This window comes from Melozone crissalis, unplaced genomic scaffold (assembly GCF_028551555.1).
Source record: "Melozone crissalis strain CALT ecotype California unplaced genomic scaffold, PUWL_Pcris_2 ptg000016l_1, whole genome shotgun sequence".
NCBI classification, from domain to species: domain Eukaryota; kingdom Metazoa; phylum Chordata; class Aves; order Passeriformes; family Passerellidae; genus Melozone; species Melozone crissalis.
The window spans coordinates 30219858-30238483 of record NW_026535794.1 but is presented as its reverse complement, the minus strand read 5'-3'; the positions used below and the strand labels follow the sequence as shown (position 1 = coordinate 30238483).

The following is an 18626-nucleotide window of genomic DNA, read 5'->3' as shown; positions in this document are numbered from 1 at the left end:
TGTTGAAGAATTACATTGCTTTATAGCCAATTGTTTTTATATGATAAAAATCCGTGTGCATTTTGAAAGAAGACATCTTTCTACATTTTTCCAGAATAACCAACTTGCAAGAAAGCATTTCAGTAAACTAAAGCCAAAAGACATCTAATGAAAGCAGTAAGAATGCTCCAAGTTAAATCACTCCATTACTTTGACAGTACTGCTGTAAATAGCTTCTAGAAAATCTGGAAGCTATGAAGTCCAAATCTCAAGCAGTCAGATGAAAATTAAAATGCATCTCTAAAAACAACAAAAAATCTTTGAGTGGTGGAAACGTTTTTCAAGAAGAGAAAGCAATGAAGTTCCATGACAAAACCCACAAAGAATAGGTATAAATAACTTTTTTAAGTGCTCTAGTTTGGCATGTCAGAATAGTATGGCATTTCTTGGATACTCAAACGAGTCAGACTTTCTCTGAGAGGCAACACTCTTCACCTTCCAAAAACAAAGTCAGACTCATTGTGTTTTACTATCCCCCTTCAGGATCAGGTTTGGAAAGCAAAATCACACCTCTGATTGGGGATTTCAAGGTTTGTGTGGCTGGATGGGTTTGTTCAACCACAATCCCAAAGAGACAATGTATTTTTAATACAATAGAAAAACTTTTAATTCATTCCATACTATCTACTGATCTATCTTCTGACTACTAAAACAAATTCACATTATGAGAACATGAGAGTTTTGGAAGTGGTAGATTTTCAGTATTTTTGCATTGGTGCACGTTTACACTCCAGTATAATCTACCACATTTATGAAACCAGATCCACCCAAAACTAAGCACTACAAAAACAATTAGGAAAAAAGTCAAAATTGAAGCAGCAATGTGATATTATTTTAAGCTTCATTAACCCTCTCCATATGACAATTCCTTGGATTTATTAATGTAATGCGCAAAACACAGAGCCTGTGTAGACCAGGAAATTAACTGCTCCTAAAGGCAGCCATGAGATCATCACTCTCCTCTTACACATTTTGGGAATGGCTAGAGAGAAACTGAGGGCAACAGAACAGCAATCGGGAGAAGAAAAGCACTGTGTACATTTTGTGAGACTTCAGCAGGCCTGAAGGCTCTTAAGGTGTTTCAGCACACGAGTGGGCTTTACCCTGGATCTCCAGGTCTGTGTCTGAGCCAGACACAGCTGCTGGGTATGCACAGTAGCAGCTCCCAGAGCAGTTCCAGGAGAAGGTGCTGACCACAGATGCTGAAAATTCAGCCACATCTGAAGAGGAGCAGTTCTATAGCAAGTTCTTGACATCCCTCTGCTTTCAGTTTCTGCTCTCCCCCTTCAAAACCTCAAGATAATTCCTCTTTCAGAAGCACTCAGCTCATGAAAGTTTGAAAGTGCTTTGATGGGCATGTGTTTCAACTTCTTTTTGCCTCCTCTGCAGGAGTAAGCAGGGATTTCTCCAGTAAAGGGCGACCGACTGTATGAGAATCTACTTCTGTCTGCCTCCAGATTTCCTCTCCACCTTGCTCAGGTGCTGTATTCTTTGGCAGAGGGCCTTAATACTCTTCCCCTTTTCTGCCTGTAGATTTGTCTTTCAGGCTACAGCAACTGCCTACCCTGACAGCAGCAGCAACTGAGTGAAGAATGAATGAAGAAAAGGTGCAGTGCAGATCTGCAATTCAGTGTGGTTAGAAACCAATGGGACACTGTGCACCTTGGGTGTTTAGATGTCTGCTGTTTCAGCTGATGCACCACTTTTTTCAAAGGCAGCAAGAGGGACCACGCTTCCCTTCAGCTCAGACAACACTTTCTACATGAGTAACATACCATTCTAACTTGAATTCTTTGTTTTCAGAAAAGAAACTACTGGAAAGCATTTTTGGTTTTGTTGCCGTTTTTCTTTCTTGTTTTTTTTTACATGTCATTCAATCTCTCATGAAATCAAGACTGTTATCTGGATGACACAGAACTATACACTGCTGAGTTATTACAACAATGACTTAACACCATCTAAAAAAAAATAGCTGTACAACAACTTTCCAGACATCAAGTTTCTTATATCAGAGATGACAGACACTGATTGTGCAAATACCAAACCTCATTCATTGTCAAGGGAAAAAAAGTTTCAAGTTAATCAGCTGCAGATTACATTCTCCTGGTTTTCTTCAGATAATGACAATATTCATTAACATCGTTTTTATTCTCAACAAAATTCTAAAGCTACCAGAAAACCAAAACAATCAGGAAAGGGGAAGGGTGAAGACTACAGTAGTCATTAACATACACTTTTGTGCACTATAGAAAATAACATCTCTAGCTTCTATTTTTACCTTAACAGGAAAGTGGGAGACAAAAAAGTTTACTAGAATACATCCTAAAACCTAAGTAAATCATACCCAACCATCCACCATAAATTTTGATCATTTTAATGAGAAGTCATGTGAATTTCTGTAATCAATGAATACAGCAGAAAATACCTCTAGGGGGTTTTTTACAGCAGATAACCCAGTAGTGCTATAAAACTCATTGTACAGAGTTTACCATAACAATTAACAAAGTCTTAATCAGCAGTTCAACTCTGCCCAGCTACTGAATGCACCCATCTACTTTAAGATAGAGATTCTTGGAAGAAAAATAGTAGAAATTAAATATGAAAACTACACATTTCTTACAGGACTTGTGTTTTATTTTGAGTACATGTAGAATACCTATTATGGAGAAATACCAAACTATGGAGAATCAGTATTTTTAAGTAGATGGTGCAGAGAGAAGATTTAGTCCTTTATAAACTCATCAAATAAATGCACTAGGGTTTGCACGGGGATCCTTTTGGTTCCTGTATCTGTAAGTCAGCCAAACTCCCAGAATCTGAAAATAAAAAACGAAGATATTATTAAGCAGAGAGTTTCCATCTCATCTTCTAGTTTTACAAAATTTGTTTTAAACATAAAATCGTGACAAAGAATTTTCAGTGTAGGATACAAGTTTAGGATATTTTACTGTTGCTAAAATTGTACAACCACACTCCATCTTTCTTAATTAGAAAAAAGAATGCATCCTCTCTCTCTAAGAAAAATCATACCCTAGCAAGAGAGAGAAAAACAAAACAAAACCCACGAAACTATGAACAACAAAAGCCAAATTCATATTCACAATGCAATAAAAAATTTCCCATTGTTTTTATAACATAAGTTAAATTATTCTTCCCCCTTCCCAAATCATAAATACTCATAAAGCTGCTTTTAATATAATGATAAAAAAACCCTCTGAACTGTTTCATTTTACCATTACCACTTAACTATACAGCTATTCTTGTGCATTTTCAAATCTTGTCATTCCCCCCAGCACCTTCACATTTTTAGCCGAGATGGCTGAGATCAGTGTGATACTGTTCAAGTTGCTGTATCTCTCTTCTTGTTGTCTTATTCACCAACCTTCTCAAAAGTGCACTAAGCAGCAAGAAGAGCATTTTCACATGCTCTTCTCTGGGATTAGAAAAGGCCTACTCTGAGGATTTTTATGCTCCAATCAATAAAGCAAATTATGCATCATCATGGTACTACAGCAAAGAGCCAAAAGACCTTCTTAATTTTAACATACTGGTTAAAATACAGTTCACTCTTTTGCAACTCTATCTTTGCTCTACAGGTGGCACCAAAAAAAAGTCCTCAAAGACCTAATGAGTGCTAGAGTGGGGAATAGATGGGAAGAAAAGGGAACAAGGTAAAACAACAGCACTCTTTTAATACTGATGGAGAATGGTAGACTTGAACAGCCAAGTTTCTGAAAAGCTTGAACTTTACAGCACCACATTTTAATGCTGAGGTTTGTTGTCTAAATAACAAAGCTGCAAGAAAAGCCTTCCTTCTGACAGACACAGGTCTGTCATCAAGGCCTAGCTTTGAAAAATTGGGCCTAATTAATTATCTGATTCCTGAGACTGCACCGAGGTTTCCTGTAATAAACCCCCTAAAAATGTGTTTCACAAAGCAAAGCATTAAAACTGGGGGAAAAGCACTCAATTTTCCAACCACTCACTCACCTCTGTGAAGCTGAAGAAGAGTCCTATTCCACCAACATATCTCAGCACCATTCCAGCATATTCTTCCATTATTGGTGCACATGGTCTACAGTGGAGATTTCTAAGACAATCCTGCAACAGATACAGAGAATTGCTTTCCATTTGCTGATGACACTTTGTTGTTTGAAAGCATCTAGTTTGTTCTAGAAGAGACTGCTACCCATGGACAAAATTACAGCAGTTTTAAAAGACTTCAAGAGCTCAAGTGTATAAATAAATGACAGTGGAGTACAAACTTTGCAGGGTGCCCTGAAACTGTCTTTCCAGTAAGTTAAGAGCTTAGTGTCACTGTAACAACTACATTACACACCTGTTAAAATGCTGCTTGCTGTAACTATGGAAACATTTTTGAACAAACACAGTGTGAATAAGTTATGGTTTTTCCCACTTGAAGAACTTACAGCGGCGCAGGTTTCATTGGGATAAAAAACTCTGAATCCACAACAATTCAGATTTCTCTCGATATCTGTTCTTGCGCTGTTGGTGTTACTCCATCCCACCTCTAGAAGTTCACTCTAGAAGCCATAAGCAAATACATATTACATTAATTTTTTAACTGTTTTACATTGCAAGCCCACATACAAAATCTAGTTGATAATGCCCTAACTAAAGCCTTCAGATCTTGATGCTTAACAGGAGAATATAAATATATTAAAAACAACTGGAGTGTCCAAAGAGGCTGTGTAGCTAAAGAAAGAACAGCACCTAAGAGCAGCACATTCATGGGTATAATTCCTTTCCTTCCTTTGTTTTTGCTAAACCCAACAAGATCACTAGTAAAGGGAAATGTGACTAATCTAGCTGGGACTGCCCAGGCTACACACAAAAAGCACCCTCACATGCAGAAACCTATTGTTTAGTCACTGTGCCCTTACCCACCTTTTATGCACTAAGAACTGGTCTCCATACCACATGGAAAACTCTTTTACTTTCACATGTAACTGCCTAATGTAGTTATGACTTTTCCAGTTACACACGAACAATTCAACCCTGATTACTGTATATTTCAGATAAGATTTCATCAGTTTATCTGAAATTGCTAAACACGAGATATAATCAAGACATCATGCTGCTACACCTGTGACAATAAACCTAGAAAGGAAGCTTAAAAACAAATTAAATTTTTTTTAAAAAGTAATTTTAGGACCCAAATGTATTCTTTTCTAGCTACCAGAGCCAAACACTGACCAAGGTCCACTCTTTAATAAACAGGACAATGCTGATTTTCTTAAAATATGCTCTCCCCATTTTATGGAGGACTACATACAAATACATGTGCCTGTGTACATAAATATTTTTAGTGTTATGCTATGGATTAACTGAGAAGGCAGGAAACTTTTCTTACCTGCTGTTCCTCATTTAGTGCCAAACAGGCACAGGAGACAGAAAACTGGACAATAAAGACTAGCAGAAGAATAATCATGTACTGGAAACAATCAATAGTTAAGGATACACTCCCAAATTAATTTTGCTTTTATAACATATGCACCTAATGGTATTCCTTATTTCACCGGGTAACAGTAAGTCCTCAAAAACAAAAGAACTGTGGATGCAAATTCTGACTCCATGTGGAAAAGATGACCTAAACAATGTTCCCAAAACCCAATCATCATGTATTATCTCTTTTGGCTACCACTATACATTGGTGGTATTTCCTTGTTAGGTGTTTCTTGCCCAGCAAGAAAACTTGAGCAGAGAGGTCAATAAAAGGAGCTTGAGAGCAAGATCGCCAGCCATCTGCTCCAGCTTTAGGGACTCATGTAATTTCATTATACTTCACTTAAATAAAGCAGTAGAGAAGATATTTGGGGGAGTATTGCATATTCAGGTTGCTTTTTTTTCAATGACAAAGTCCTGTAATTAATTACCAAAAAAAACTTTAGTGTAGATTAAAAACAAAAAAAGATAAGAGTTGCTCTTGGAACACAGCCTCACACAATTTTGGACTACTGCATCTGAAGATGGTATAAAACAAAAAGAATAAACTTTGACACAAAAGATCATGTTTTGAAAGTCAGGGAGTACTTTCAAAATGTGGCTGCTGTTTTCAGAGGCACATACTTCACACAATTGAGCTGTTTGTAAAGTGGAGGTCAGTTCTTATTCACAGACCACTAAAGTTAAACATTAATAGTTCACCTACTTTAGCCCCATGTAGGGCTGAGCACCCAATAAGAGGCACCTGTGACACAGTGAGCTACCATAAGCAGCTCTCAAAGAATTAAAAGAGCCTTATTTATAAAAAGAGATGTGAATACTTCTATCTTCAGAGCACAAACAATAGAACGGAAAAAAAGGAAACTAAAATAAAGTTAAATGGGAAGGAAGTCTAATTTAGACTGCAAAAGCAGTCCAAAGCAAGATTGTGAATTTCTGTTCTGTTTCTGAAGCCCCTCCCCCAGCAGTCTCAGCTGACACAGGACGTTGTTTACACAGCTCGAACCACGCTGTCATCAAACACCGCAGTGCATCAGAAGGATACAAAGAATAGCAATACTTGATGATGTTTCACTGCACCGATCAATCCAACTAAGGCAATAAAGAAGAGGAAGACTCCTACTGCGATTACCACTCCAACGACTCTGAAACTAGAGATGAGGCCAAAGCCAATTCCCCATGCTGCAATTCCAATCAGCAGCAGGCTCACCAGCTGGAGGGAAGAGAAAACACAAAGTTAGACTGCATATAAAAATAGGCTCCCACACACAGGTAATTTTTTTGCATTTAAGTTGTTTTTAAAAAGGTACAATTTTTCTTGCTAGTGCAAAGAGAGGAAACACAACCCTAAACAAACCAATCCTCCACATAATTGTATAAGTAATTTCAGTTCCAGATGTTTTAAGGCATTCATATTCTTCCACACTGTCAATGTGGAACTGTTACAACTCAAATCACCTGTAAGTCAAGCCATGTTGTACTATCAGTGACTGACTAGAGACACTAAACTGTAGATCATAATATAACTGACAAATAAGCTAAAAATCATCAGCTTTAATTCAGAAGCAAAATTTCGGATCTTTTGTTGAACTGTGGCAGTATATTTAAAGAAAATAGAATATACAGCTATACAGCTCTGAATGTGTAAAAAAGGGCACTTTGCCAAAACTTACTCTAATCAGCTGTATTAATTCATTAAAGAAGTTTCTACATACTTGATAATGTAACACAATAGTTAACATGGTCACAAAAAACACATTTCAGATCTGAATTGCAAGGACTTTATACAGTACTAAAACAATAAAGGTATCCTGTCTCCTCGACATATTTTTTCAAGAAAATAGCTCTACTAATAAGTGAATCCTATTTTAATACCCAAAACACTTATGCTGTTTCCTTCCTTTTAAACATGGTATTCAGGGAAGGAAGGTAGGAATCTGTCCCAGTTACTTCACCGAGATTTATTGTTTATATGGGCAGGAAGCTCCAGCCTTTCCTGTTTCCACACCAAAAAAACACAACCCCAAGAAAAAAGAAATTCCAACATGAAAAGCTGCAGGGAAATCTGCAATGAAGTCCAGCAGGAGGGAAGCAGCAGACAAAGCCAATCCAGATGTGCAAGGCACAAGATGCCCAAGACTCTCTGGTTTGAAACAGACCTATGTGTAATATTGCTCATTACATTCTCTGTTAAATGACATTAATTCAACATGCAAGTTTTAACTTTCCAAAACTCTGATCTCACAAAAAAATACTCAGCTTTATAGCTATTAAAAAAAAATCCAAACCAACAATATAAAAGAGTAGGCACTTAGTCTAGTTCAACTACTTGGCTTCGCTTAACAAAAGGTATAGAACAAGCACTTACACTTGCTCACCATTTCCATTCAAACAGGGCACATTCTCATAAAGCACATTTTACTGCTTACCCAGAGGCAGGAAGAATTTAAAAAAAAAAAAAAGGTAATTTGATAATTTCCAACTTATCACTTTAGTACACTTACCCTACATCTGGGAATTCTTGTTGGTATTAATGCCAAATACATCTGTATATTTCTTCCATTTAAGTACATTTTAGAGAACTACCTAAGTAATGCAGCTTTTGAAACATGGAAATCTAAGATAACATCAAGAAAGCTACTAAAACAACTAGAGATGCTCATCAAGATCTAAACACAGCAGGTGGAATTTTTTTTGTGTTCACACAGGAATATATCTCAAAAAACTTTTTACCAAAAGCCAGTAATCCATACAAAAAATTCAAGAGCCTGCAAGAACAAAAGCAGGGTATTTGTCATACCTACACTTCTCTCTTAACACATAAAGATAAAAAAGCCAATATAAAATTCAAAGGAATTGTTCAGTACCAGCAGAGTTTAGCATGATTTCACATTTGTCTTTGTTTCTCTTAAACAAAAAGCCTAAATTACCACATTTATTTAAAACCAAAATAACAGGCCAAGGTGTCATGAATCAAAATTACAGAGAGGACTGAAGAAAAAACTAAAATAAAACACCTTGGCTCTTACACAGACAAATTTTCTGAATCCATGCTGCACAAGGCTATAAATTTCCTGATACCAGTATATTAAAAATTAGCCTGGCCAATCAAACAGTTTATTGCAAGACCTACCTTTTCTGATCTATGGCCACTTACTTTTTTCACTGTCTCATTCCACTGGAAAGACTGATTCTTCCATGTAAGTACCAGAAGCAAGTAACTAAAGAAACCCCACAACCCAATTTCCAATCAAAAAGTGCTGTCTGACATCCCATGCTCTGCATCAGCTCCTCAATACTGAACTCACACTTCCACTACATAGGTCTTTAAAAAACAAATCTCACAAGCAATGACAAAGCTCATTTCACAAAGAAGAGCAGATAAAACTTTGTTTCTAATAGTTTTCACTGATACTTTTCTGTCTGACCTTTCACCAATCTGCCTCCAGGATACCAAAATACGTGTTTGCTCAGCTCTTTGCTCAGTTCATAACAGGTCCAAAAGCATTAGATGAAATTAGTTCATTCTTAAAATACTGAAATCAAAACAAGAGACAAAATCTGTGTCTCTAAGACCTCCTGGATAAACACAGTCTGTGAAGTGCAGGGTACCAGTTGCTTCTTGATGCCATTACTGATCTCATCTTACATTAATCTGATGATGCATGCATAAAATTATCTGCATGACACCAGAACTGTCCTGACACCCTGGCACAAAAAGCTTTTCTGGTAGAAACAGCCACATTTTGAATCTAGAAAAGGTCTGGTTTTCGATCAAGTGAGGAAAAGAAGTCTCTCTGAATTTTAAACCCATTATTGAGCTCAAGTTTTAGAGCTATCAATCTCATTTTTAACTGTTACCTCCATAATACCAAGGCTCTATTTTCCTTGACAAAGTTAGGAATTGTCCAATTCCTTAAAACATCTGGAAATTCAGTGTGATCACAGATCCATGCTACTGGGCTCTGGCTGACAAACTATAAGAAAATGCTGCATCCAGGCAGGCAGATCAATGATTTTGATCCACATCAAAATCTGATGTGGATCAAAATCATTACTGGCCACTCCTTTCTTGCCACTTGAAATTGTGGAAAATTGACTGTTTCAAAACTGAAATGGAGACTACAGATTTACTAATCACTCCAGAAACTGATTTAGTATTAAGTTTCTGTCTCCTCCACATGTTTACTGAAAGATGAAATTGTGGTTGTTCCTTCATATTCAGGTTTGGCACAGACCATCTGAATGAGAGGAATAACTTTCTCTATGTAGTTTTATAGCGCCATAATGTAAAAAACTACAGTAAAAGCACACTATTACAAAAAGGAAAAATAGCTGTTTTGAAAAGAGTTTTTTAAAGTCTGTAAAACAATGCAAGGCCCATAGTGCTACATACTGTTTAGCCACTAGAAATAACCACTCAACAGTGATTATTCCAGTATTTTGAGATGAAAGGATTTAAATGCAATATATCTAAAATTGAAGCTGCTATGGCTTTATAGTACAATGTACTTGAAACAAAATCAGTGGCCCTAACCACTTCAAATGAGTAACACATACATTCTAAACCAACAAGCTTTACCTACATGCAAAAAGGCCAAGTATTTCTGTTCAATGAAGGAGGAAGGACTCTCTATAGAGCTTCTGAATGTCACATTATATTTAACTGAGACCACATTTCACAGCAGCAGAAGCCTCCCAAAGTAAACAGTACCATCCTTGGAAGACTAAATTATCTGTGAAACGTCATTTTACCTATATGAATTTATTTAGACAAAGCTAGCTTTGGTTAGTAACACTTAAAATATCTGCTTGATGTATTTACCAGAAATATCTGAAATCACAGACCAGTTTTTAGTGATTAGGGCTAATCCAATTGCCCACAGGAAGGCTGGAGAAATGACTTGCTAGGACTGAACAGCCACAGGCCAGAGTGCTGAACTTGAAGAGCAGCAACTGATGGCCCAGCATGCTGCTGGCAGCAGGTAAGCACCACCGCAAAGGCTGGAGCCAATATCACACACTATCTTCATCAACAACCTGAATATAACACAAAATTAATTTTCAGAGAACATGTGGATGATACTAAACAAGGAGGAGTGGCTGACTCTCCAAAAAGAGATTTAACTCAGATATACCCTGAAAAACGTGAGGAATAAGCCAACCACAGAAACCTTACAAAGTAAAAAATTGTGCTCCTGGGTGCTCCAGTGGAGCCTGGGATCAGACCAGTTGAACAGCCTTAATGAGACAGATCTGGAGATCAGATTGTTTGTCAGGTTGAACACAAGCCAGGAGTCAGCTCTCACTGCAAACAGGGAAACCAAGAAGAGTGCAATCAAAGGAAACACAATGCTGGTGAGACTGTAGCTCAAATACTGTGTTCTATTTCAAGTCCCCCAGGCAGAAAAGGAATTTGAGAACCTGGCAGGAGTCAGTAAAATAGCATGGAGCCTTGCTAATGAGAGGTGTGAGAAGAGGGGATGGAGCTGGGTTTCTTTAGTATGACAGAGGCTGCCTGGGCTAACCACATACTAACTAAAGCTGAAGGCACATCACATAAACATGGAAACAAACTCTTCTGGGTATCGTAAGTAACAGCTTGGGAGGTTCACCGGACATGAGAAAACACACCTGCAAGGTGGTTTGGGGATCATCTTTGTTCTCAGGTGTGTCCAAGACTCCACAGGCTAAGCCACAGACAGTATACTGTTACTCATAATCCTGATCAGGGGCCTGGACTGATGAGCCCCAAAAATGCCTTCCAACCAACACTGCCACACACCACAGCCAGCACTTTGACCATGCCACTCTCTCCAAACCAAAAACCAAAGTTTTAACAGATAGATAAGAGGTGGATTCAGCACTGACCAAGGACTATCTTCTCTACCAGTTCAAACCCTAGCTACCTTACTTAAAGGCACACACACAAATATAGGCTTAGCACAATTCAATATATAAACTAGTAATTCTGAAATTTAAGTAAATGCTTTACCAGAACAAACCTTTAGGTAGCACAAATTCTAGGTGAAGATCAGTGGTTTTCCCTATGAGATTAGAGTATTTCTACTTTGGAGTAAAACAAATAGAAAAAAAATTCAAGCATATTGTCAGTAGACAAAACATTAGTCCAACGTCAGTATCTGTATAGGGAAAACTTTAGGGAGGACTGAAGTTCAAGATCAGTGGAAGAGATCAGACTCCAGTTTAGGCAACTTCCCTTTATTTAACATACATACATACACACACACATTTGAACTTCAGAGCTGTTCCAAATCTAAGAGTTTCCCTAACAAATCTCCAAATTCTCTCTCTCCTTTAAATCCAAGTTCTCCCATGCACACAGCTGCTCATTTCCCTCCTTCCTGTACTGGAAAAAACATATTTCTTTCCACAAGTGCCCCTCCCGTACTTATGTGCAATTTTATAGTCTGCATTACAAAAAAGAAACAAAGATACTGACAAACTATTTCTCTATACAATGCCATGAGAAACAATTCAAATGCTAAAACCACTTCCTCCTTCCTACAACACCAAGCCATCAGCAAATCTGCTGTCTTGACTAACTGGCAACTTTTTGGTATTTCAACTAGCTTGGACTGCTGGCTAGGAAGGAAGTCATATGCAGAAGCTGGTATTCCCCCTGCTTCCTTACCACCTCAGTGCTAACAGGAGATGGTAAAAGCCACACTTCAGAATTTAAATTTTACGAACTACTGGCTCACCATTCCTAGGTAAAGAGATTATATATCATTTATTCTCATATCAGCAAGGGAAATATTTACAGAATAGCTGTCAAAGTGGATATGGAACAGGAACTAAAACCAGAGAGATTACACAAATTATGAAATACATCCTCCCTAACCTCTCTCCCCACATACAAGTTCATATTCTACTACTTTAAAGGGTGCTTTAAAATTTAAATGTCAAACATACATACTTAAGCTAGAGGCTTCCACTACTCTCCCCTTCCAACCATTTCTGCACAGCCACAGAGAATCTAGAAGACAATTCTGATTCCTTGCACTTAATTTAAAAACACCACATTAAAACAACAGGCAGTGCATAGTGGTGTAAACAAAACCTTTAGCAAGTTAAAATGAAGCTAAATTGGTTTCTATCACAGCTGTAAGCTACTCAACCTGTAAACAATTTTATTTCTTTACAGTACTACTTCAGCTTTTCTGAGAGCAAAGGAAAGCTCTGGGTATCTCCAAAGGACTTCTAACAGATAGCAAAATCCTCCACCTTTATGAGACTTACTTAAATGAAGAGTGATCAGCAGTCTGATTACTGAACAGCCTTGAGACAGGTAGTGTGGAACAAGCAATTTATGTGAAAGGCAGCATTCCTGGCTCCTATCACAAAAGCCTGTTCTTTAAGTTTCAGGCCTTGTAAACAGTTATTCACTTTATTGGTCATGTAACAAACTATTTACACACTAAAATGTCAGTTAGATTTAACTCCTGCTTAATACCCTCTGGTCTTTGGAAATGGAAGCTTTCTGCTGAGCAGCAGGAACAATTATGTTCTAAAATGTTTACTTTTACTTGTGTGTTTGTTCATTGTTTAAGAGGTTACAAAATGTTTTCATAAAGCCAGGTGAGCCCACAGATCCTTCTTCCACACTAATAATATCTTCTTCAACACAAAACCAGGAGTACAAAACCCCACAAATAATGATATAAGCTACAAGGCTTCTGCAGGACACTCAAAGGGGTTCTCAATAATTGTGCTGGTTTTAAAGAGCCCTCCTGCACCACCAGGATTGCTGAAAAGGCCAGCAGTATCAGAACACACCATGTTCCATATACCCTCCTCCTCTGTGCCCTGTCATTCTCCGCTTTCCCTAAGGACAGGCTGCCTTCTTAGCTCCTCATGCCACTGCACACTCTGCAAAGTACAATGGAAAACCAAAACCCTCTCCTGGCTGTCTATGGACCCAGCATACATCTAGATTCTGACACACCACCACAGACCTCTGTCACTTTGGCTATAAACTGACACACAGCATAGCCCAGGGCCTTTCCAAGCCCTGGAAAAACATCTTTAAATATCTGTCTGTACTTTTGCTGTATTCTTGTGTGTTCTCAAGCGTGAGCATAGAAACCTTCCCAAAATGCCAATGAAAACAAAGAGGCCACAAGACTGACATGACCAACATTAGCTTCCTTGACCAATACTTGGCAGCTTCTGCAGCACTTTTACTTACATGTCAAGACAAGACAGCCCAGCTTGTACTGCCATCTTCAAAATGCTCTTGAGAACAACAGAAATGGCCCCAAGGCAACCGGTCCCATTTGCTGAGCATCCAGGCATGACAGTGAGGGAAACCAGCACAGAACAGGCTGGTGCTGGGGCAAACTCTGGATGCTGCACACCTAAATGCTGACCAGAGCCTGTCAGACACAGCAAGCAGTGGGTATTTTATCCTATTTACCTTACAGCTGAAAACAAGCTTAGGACAAACCAAAATGGAGCTGCACTCAGAGACTGCAGGTTCACTAATAAATGTGAAAGAAATTGTCACCTGAGGCATGAACTGTGCTTCTCTAACTCCTGTCTGCTTGTACCTGGCTCTGTGTAGCCACTACAGCAGTCAGGAAATATCAGAGAACACAAAGACACATTCCCTTTCCTGAGGAAAATCCAGATGTTCACCCTGCCTCGGACACTAAGTTTCCCTATGCAGCAAAAAGATGAAGCAGACAGATTTGCATGGAAGATGATCCTGATTTCTCTGCATCAGGAACTCTGAAAGCAAGACAAACATTATTATAAAATACCTTAGTAATTAAAAACCCTCTTAAAATCTTCAAGGCCATGTTGGATGGGGCTTTGAACAACCTGGTCTAGTGGTAGGTGTCCCCGTCCACGGCAGATGGGTTCGACGATCAAGATTTTGAAGGTCCCTTCCAACCCAAATCATTCTATGATACCAAGCACACACTGTCCAAATCTGAAATTTCTATACTTATCTTTGCTATTTCCATAATACAGGGAAACCAAGTTTGATAAAGAGGGCAGAAAGCCCAAATGCAACTTCAATAATTAAAGCACCCAGAGAACAAGAGACAGTGATAGGAAAAACAAAACAAACAAGCCCAAAAACTCTTTCAAACACAATGCTTTGAAAATGGATGCAAAAACCACTTAATAGGCAATTAAAAAAGAGGTTCAGAGAATGACATAATATAAAAAGTGAATTATTTTGATATGGTACTTTCTAGTGTTACAAGTAAATGTGGATGCTTTTATTGAATAAGCTTTGTGCTACTAAAAATACACCCTTCTAATGGAAAAGGTACTGTATGGTTTAATTGAAATCAAATGGCTGTTCTAAGTGTAAGAAAACATAAAGCCTGCTCATCAAAATGTGAGATGCTTACATACTGCCAACAAACATTTCATGTTTCCTGCTGCAGCAATAATTAAGTAGGTGCTTGGGTGACAAAATCAGCCCACATCACCCAAATGAACTGTAAGTACTGCTTTTTTATTTGAATATTTATCTTGTGGCTCACCTACCACTTCAGCCTTTCACCACTAGTTAGGAACTTCCCTTTCCTCTCTGAAAATCAGATACGAACAAAGATACTGACTGTTTGCACTTCGACACAAACATTGAAGACTTCCTCGGAAGCTTAAGTTTTAAGCTACAAACATATCCCTGAATTTGGATTAATTCTGTGGACAGGCACTTTAAACAGTTTGTATAGACCTGCCATTTGATGGGAAACGTAAATATGACTGACTGAATAAAAACTAAAATATGACTGACTGAATGAAAACTAAATAGGCCAGATACCCAAAATCAGTATTTTGTATTCAGTTCTTCATGTAGGGTTTTATTCTGACAATACATATCATCATGTACTCCGAGTCAATAAATAGTCTCAATTATTTTTTCCTACACTTCCTCTACCCATAAGGAACCATACTGAAGTCAGCAAGACTCAGCATAGATGCCAGAATTACTCATATAAAATTGACTGAAAAATAGAATCAGGGCCTAAGGACCCTAACTTAGTCAGGAGAAGAACCAAAAGTCATTGGCAAAGTAACATCTGAAAGGAGATCAAGTGAGCAGTTAGGTTAGTGGGTTTCTGGTTTCTTGCCTTAAACCAGTAACTGATTTATTACTGCCAGGACATATATATTTTTCTTGGCATACTACTACTACTACAAAAAAAAAAAGCAGTACTAAAAAAATTAAAAATAAGTTAAGCTCCAATATAATATTTTATCTAGAGTGTTTTAATGAAAGGCAGAATGTAAATTGAAACCTCCAATATACAGTTTTAAAGGTTAATTCATGTCATACAGACACATCAGTGCTGGCTACAAAAACATCCAAGAAGTGTCACCTATCCCTTCTTACCACCACTACTCCCTTCTCACCATTTATTAGCAAATCAACACTATTTCAAAGAGACAATCATTCTGTTATTGCTCTGATTGTCTTCTGTATTTTTTTTCCAGCTGGGAAAAAATAAGTCCATCATTCAAAGGGTTGCTGCTTCAACCCTTTATTTCAGGTTTCTGTCTAACCAAGGAACAGAGAAGCCCACACAATTTATAACTGTACCACGCCAAGTAAGCACTTTAAGCGTAATTTGCCCAGCTAGGAATTTAAAAGCATTAAGTCTTGTAACTTGTTTTATTAATAAACAATACTAGCAATAACAACTGGACATTCTTGTAACTATGATTTAAAGACGTCATTCCTTCCCTTCAGCAAAAACAGATGTTTTGTATAGGTCAAGTGACAGAAGACAAAGTGACACCCACAAAGTAAAGTCTACTCAAGCATTCATCACAGCAGAGATTAAAGTGGTAAATACACTGTACAGGTACCACAGACAGAACTACAGAAGTCCAAAAGTTCAACCCACCCTTGCTATGGCCAGATATGCCCAAAAGACCTACCAGGCTCATTACACCTGATTAATATATGGCTATATGACTGTAGAATTAATGATGCAGTCATCAGAAAAAAACACCTGCTGTCCACATGACATTACAGTATTACTTGTAATTTCATTTGGTCAATTACTTACTAATTGACCAATTACAGCATCCCTCTGAGAATGATCCAGATTTCTCTCACTCTTTTGTCACACAAGAAATAATAGCAGTAATAACAAAAGAAGTGTTGCATTAACTGAAAAGCAAAATTGGGATGGGATAATGCACCCATAAACCACCTCCTGGCACAGGAAAATCTCAGGAAAAGTTGACCACAATGATCTTCTGGGGACCCTTTCAACCTTGGCTATTTTATGATTCTAACTTAGTTCAATTGTGACACTCTACATCCATTAAACTTACCTTCAACTACAGATATCAAACATCTATCTGCTCCCCTCTGTTCTGACTAAGTGTAGCCCAACAACAGGAGGCATCACAGGGATCCAAGCTAACTTTCACAGTGGGTAGGCTGGGCTGCCTTAGCGTGCTCCAGACTTTTTCGGGGACGTATTTCACTCCTCAAGCTCCTCCAAGGATGGAGGCCAAGTAATTATGCAGCCTCTTCCTACATAAAGGTTTGTCTTCTGCAAGGTTGGGTCACCTTGCACACCCAAGAACATCAACCAACTCTGGATTCAGCACATTCCTTTGCGCTCCATCAGGTCCAGTTACTGCCAGGTACTGTTTGTTCTGATGAACAGTGTTGACCTGCTTGTTCTCTAGTCTTGTTCTCAGCCCAGATCGGGCATTGCTTTTGGAAAAGCACAGATACACTGTCCAAAAGCACTGGGTGACCCCAATTTCAGTCTGCTCAAAGTCATCCCCAAGCACAGTTGTTAAACTTGAAACATTAGAGGACATTCTACCTCTCCAGATGCTGTGAGAGGAAGCCATTACCCTTACTCCCGTTTCGTGTTATTTCTGAGCCCTTTAAAAATAGATATCGAGGAAAAAAAATCCTGTAGCTACACCACAATTGGAGATTTTTTCTTGTCTGTTGAAAACAGGCCCTCCAACACTCTGGAACAGAACCAGGCACCTGCCTGCAGCTCCCCAGCAAAGTCATTTATTTCACTTTAACATCCTACTTCTCCCCCTCCTCACGTATCTTTCCCGCACCGCAGGCAGCCCGACTTGGTGACTCCCTGGTTTATCCCAGGAACACCGGGGGTGCCGGGCCCTCGTCACTGACCCAACTGCACTCCTTTGGGCGCTGATGCTTGGCTGAGAAACAACAGAACAAACCCTTCCCTGCTTCACGCCTGGATTGGTGCGGCGCCCTTCGCAGCCGGACAAAAAGGGCAGCACCGGCGGGCCGGGCCCCGGGGCCGCTCCCCGCAGGAGACGAGCCAGCCGCCGCCGCGGCCGCCCCGGGCGGGCAGCGCTCCCGGGCCTCACTGGATTTTGATCCCGAGCAGCCACGTCCGCGCGGTGACAAAGCCCGGCCTAACCGCTGCTGTCACCTCCTCACCCCTCCCAGCCCATCCTCCCGAGCCGGAAGCCGCGACCGCCCAGCGGCCGCAGCGCGGACCCCCCCGGCCACATCCCGCCGGCAGAAGCGCAGCGAGCCCCGCCGCGCCACCTCCCCTCTCTAGCCCAGCCCAGCCCAGCCGAGCTGGCGGCAGGAGCGGCGGGACGAGGCAGAGCCCGCGGCGGCGGGCGGGCCCCGAGCGCAGCGCGGCGGGCACGCACCGTGTAGAGCAGGTTGAGGATGCACAGGCAGTTCTTGGAGCAGGCGAAGCCCCCACACGCCATCGCTCCGCCGCCACCGCCGCCCCGCGCGGCCGCCGCTCCGCCAGGAGGCCGCGGCCCCGCCCCCGGCCGCGCGCGGGTGCGGCCGCAGCAGGTGAGCGGCGCCCGCTGATTGGCCGCCGCGGGGCGCAAAGGTAAATGTATGCAAATGAGGGCTGTGACGTCGGCGCCGTCACCCGCTATCCGGCGGCTCGCGCCGCGCGGGCGGGGCCCGTTGCTCCGTCCCTGGGCCCCGTTCCCGTGACGACAGCGGCCCCGGTCCTCTGTTCTCGTAGCCCGTGATGTGACTACACGAGTCCCGCTCCCCTATCCCTGTTCCCCCTTGTTGTGACGACATCAGCCCCGTTCCCCGTTGCTGTGACGACACCAGCCCCATTCCCCGTGGCTGTGACGACACC

General features: G+C 40.2%; 1 protein-coding gene across 1 annotated transcript; it reads right to left on the bottom strand.

Annotated features, from left to right (window-relative positions):
• Positions 1–2397: 2397 nt before the first annotated feature.
• Positions 2398–18276, bottom strand: TSPAN13 (tetraspanin 13). Its single transcript, XM_054274320.1, has 6 exons — positions 18169–18276; positions 6551–6718; positions 5414–5494; positions 4470–4583; positions 4030–4140; positions 2398–2855 (listed from the first exon to the last, which is right to left on the bottom strand). The coding sequence occupies exons 1-6, from the start codon at positions 18229–18231 to the stop codon at positions 2781–2783; spliced, it is 612 nt and encodes a 203-aa protein (XP_054130295.1). The 5' UTR covers positions 18232–18276; the 3' UTR covers positions 2398–2780.
• Positions 18277–18626: the final 350 nt, after the last annotated feature.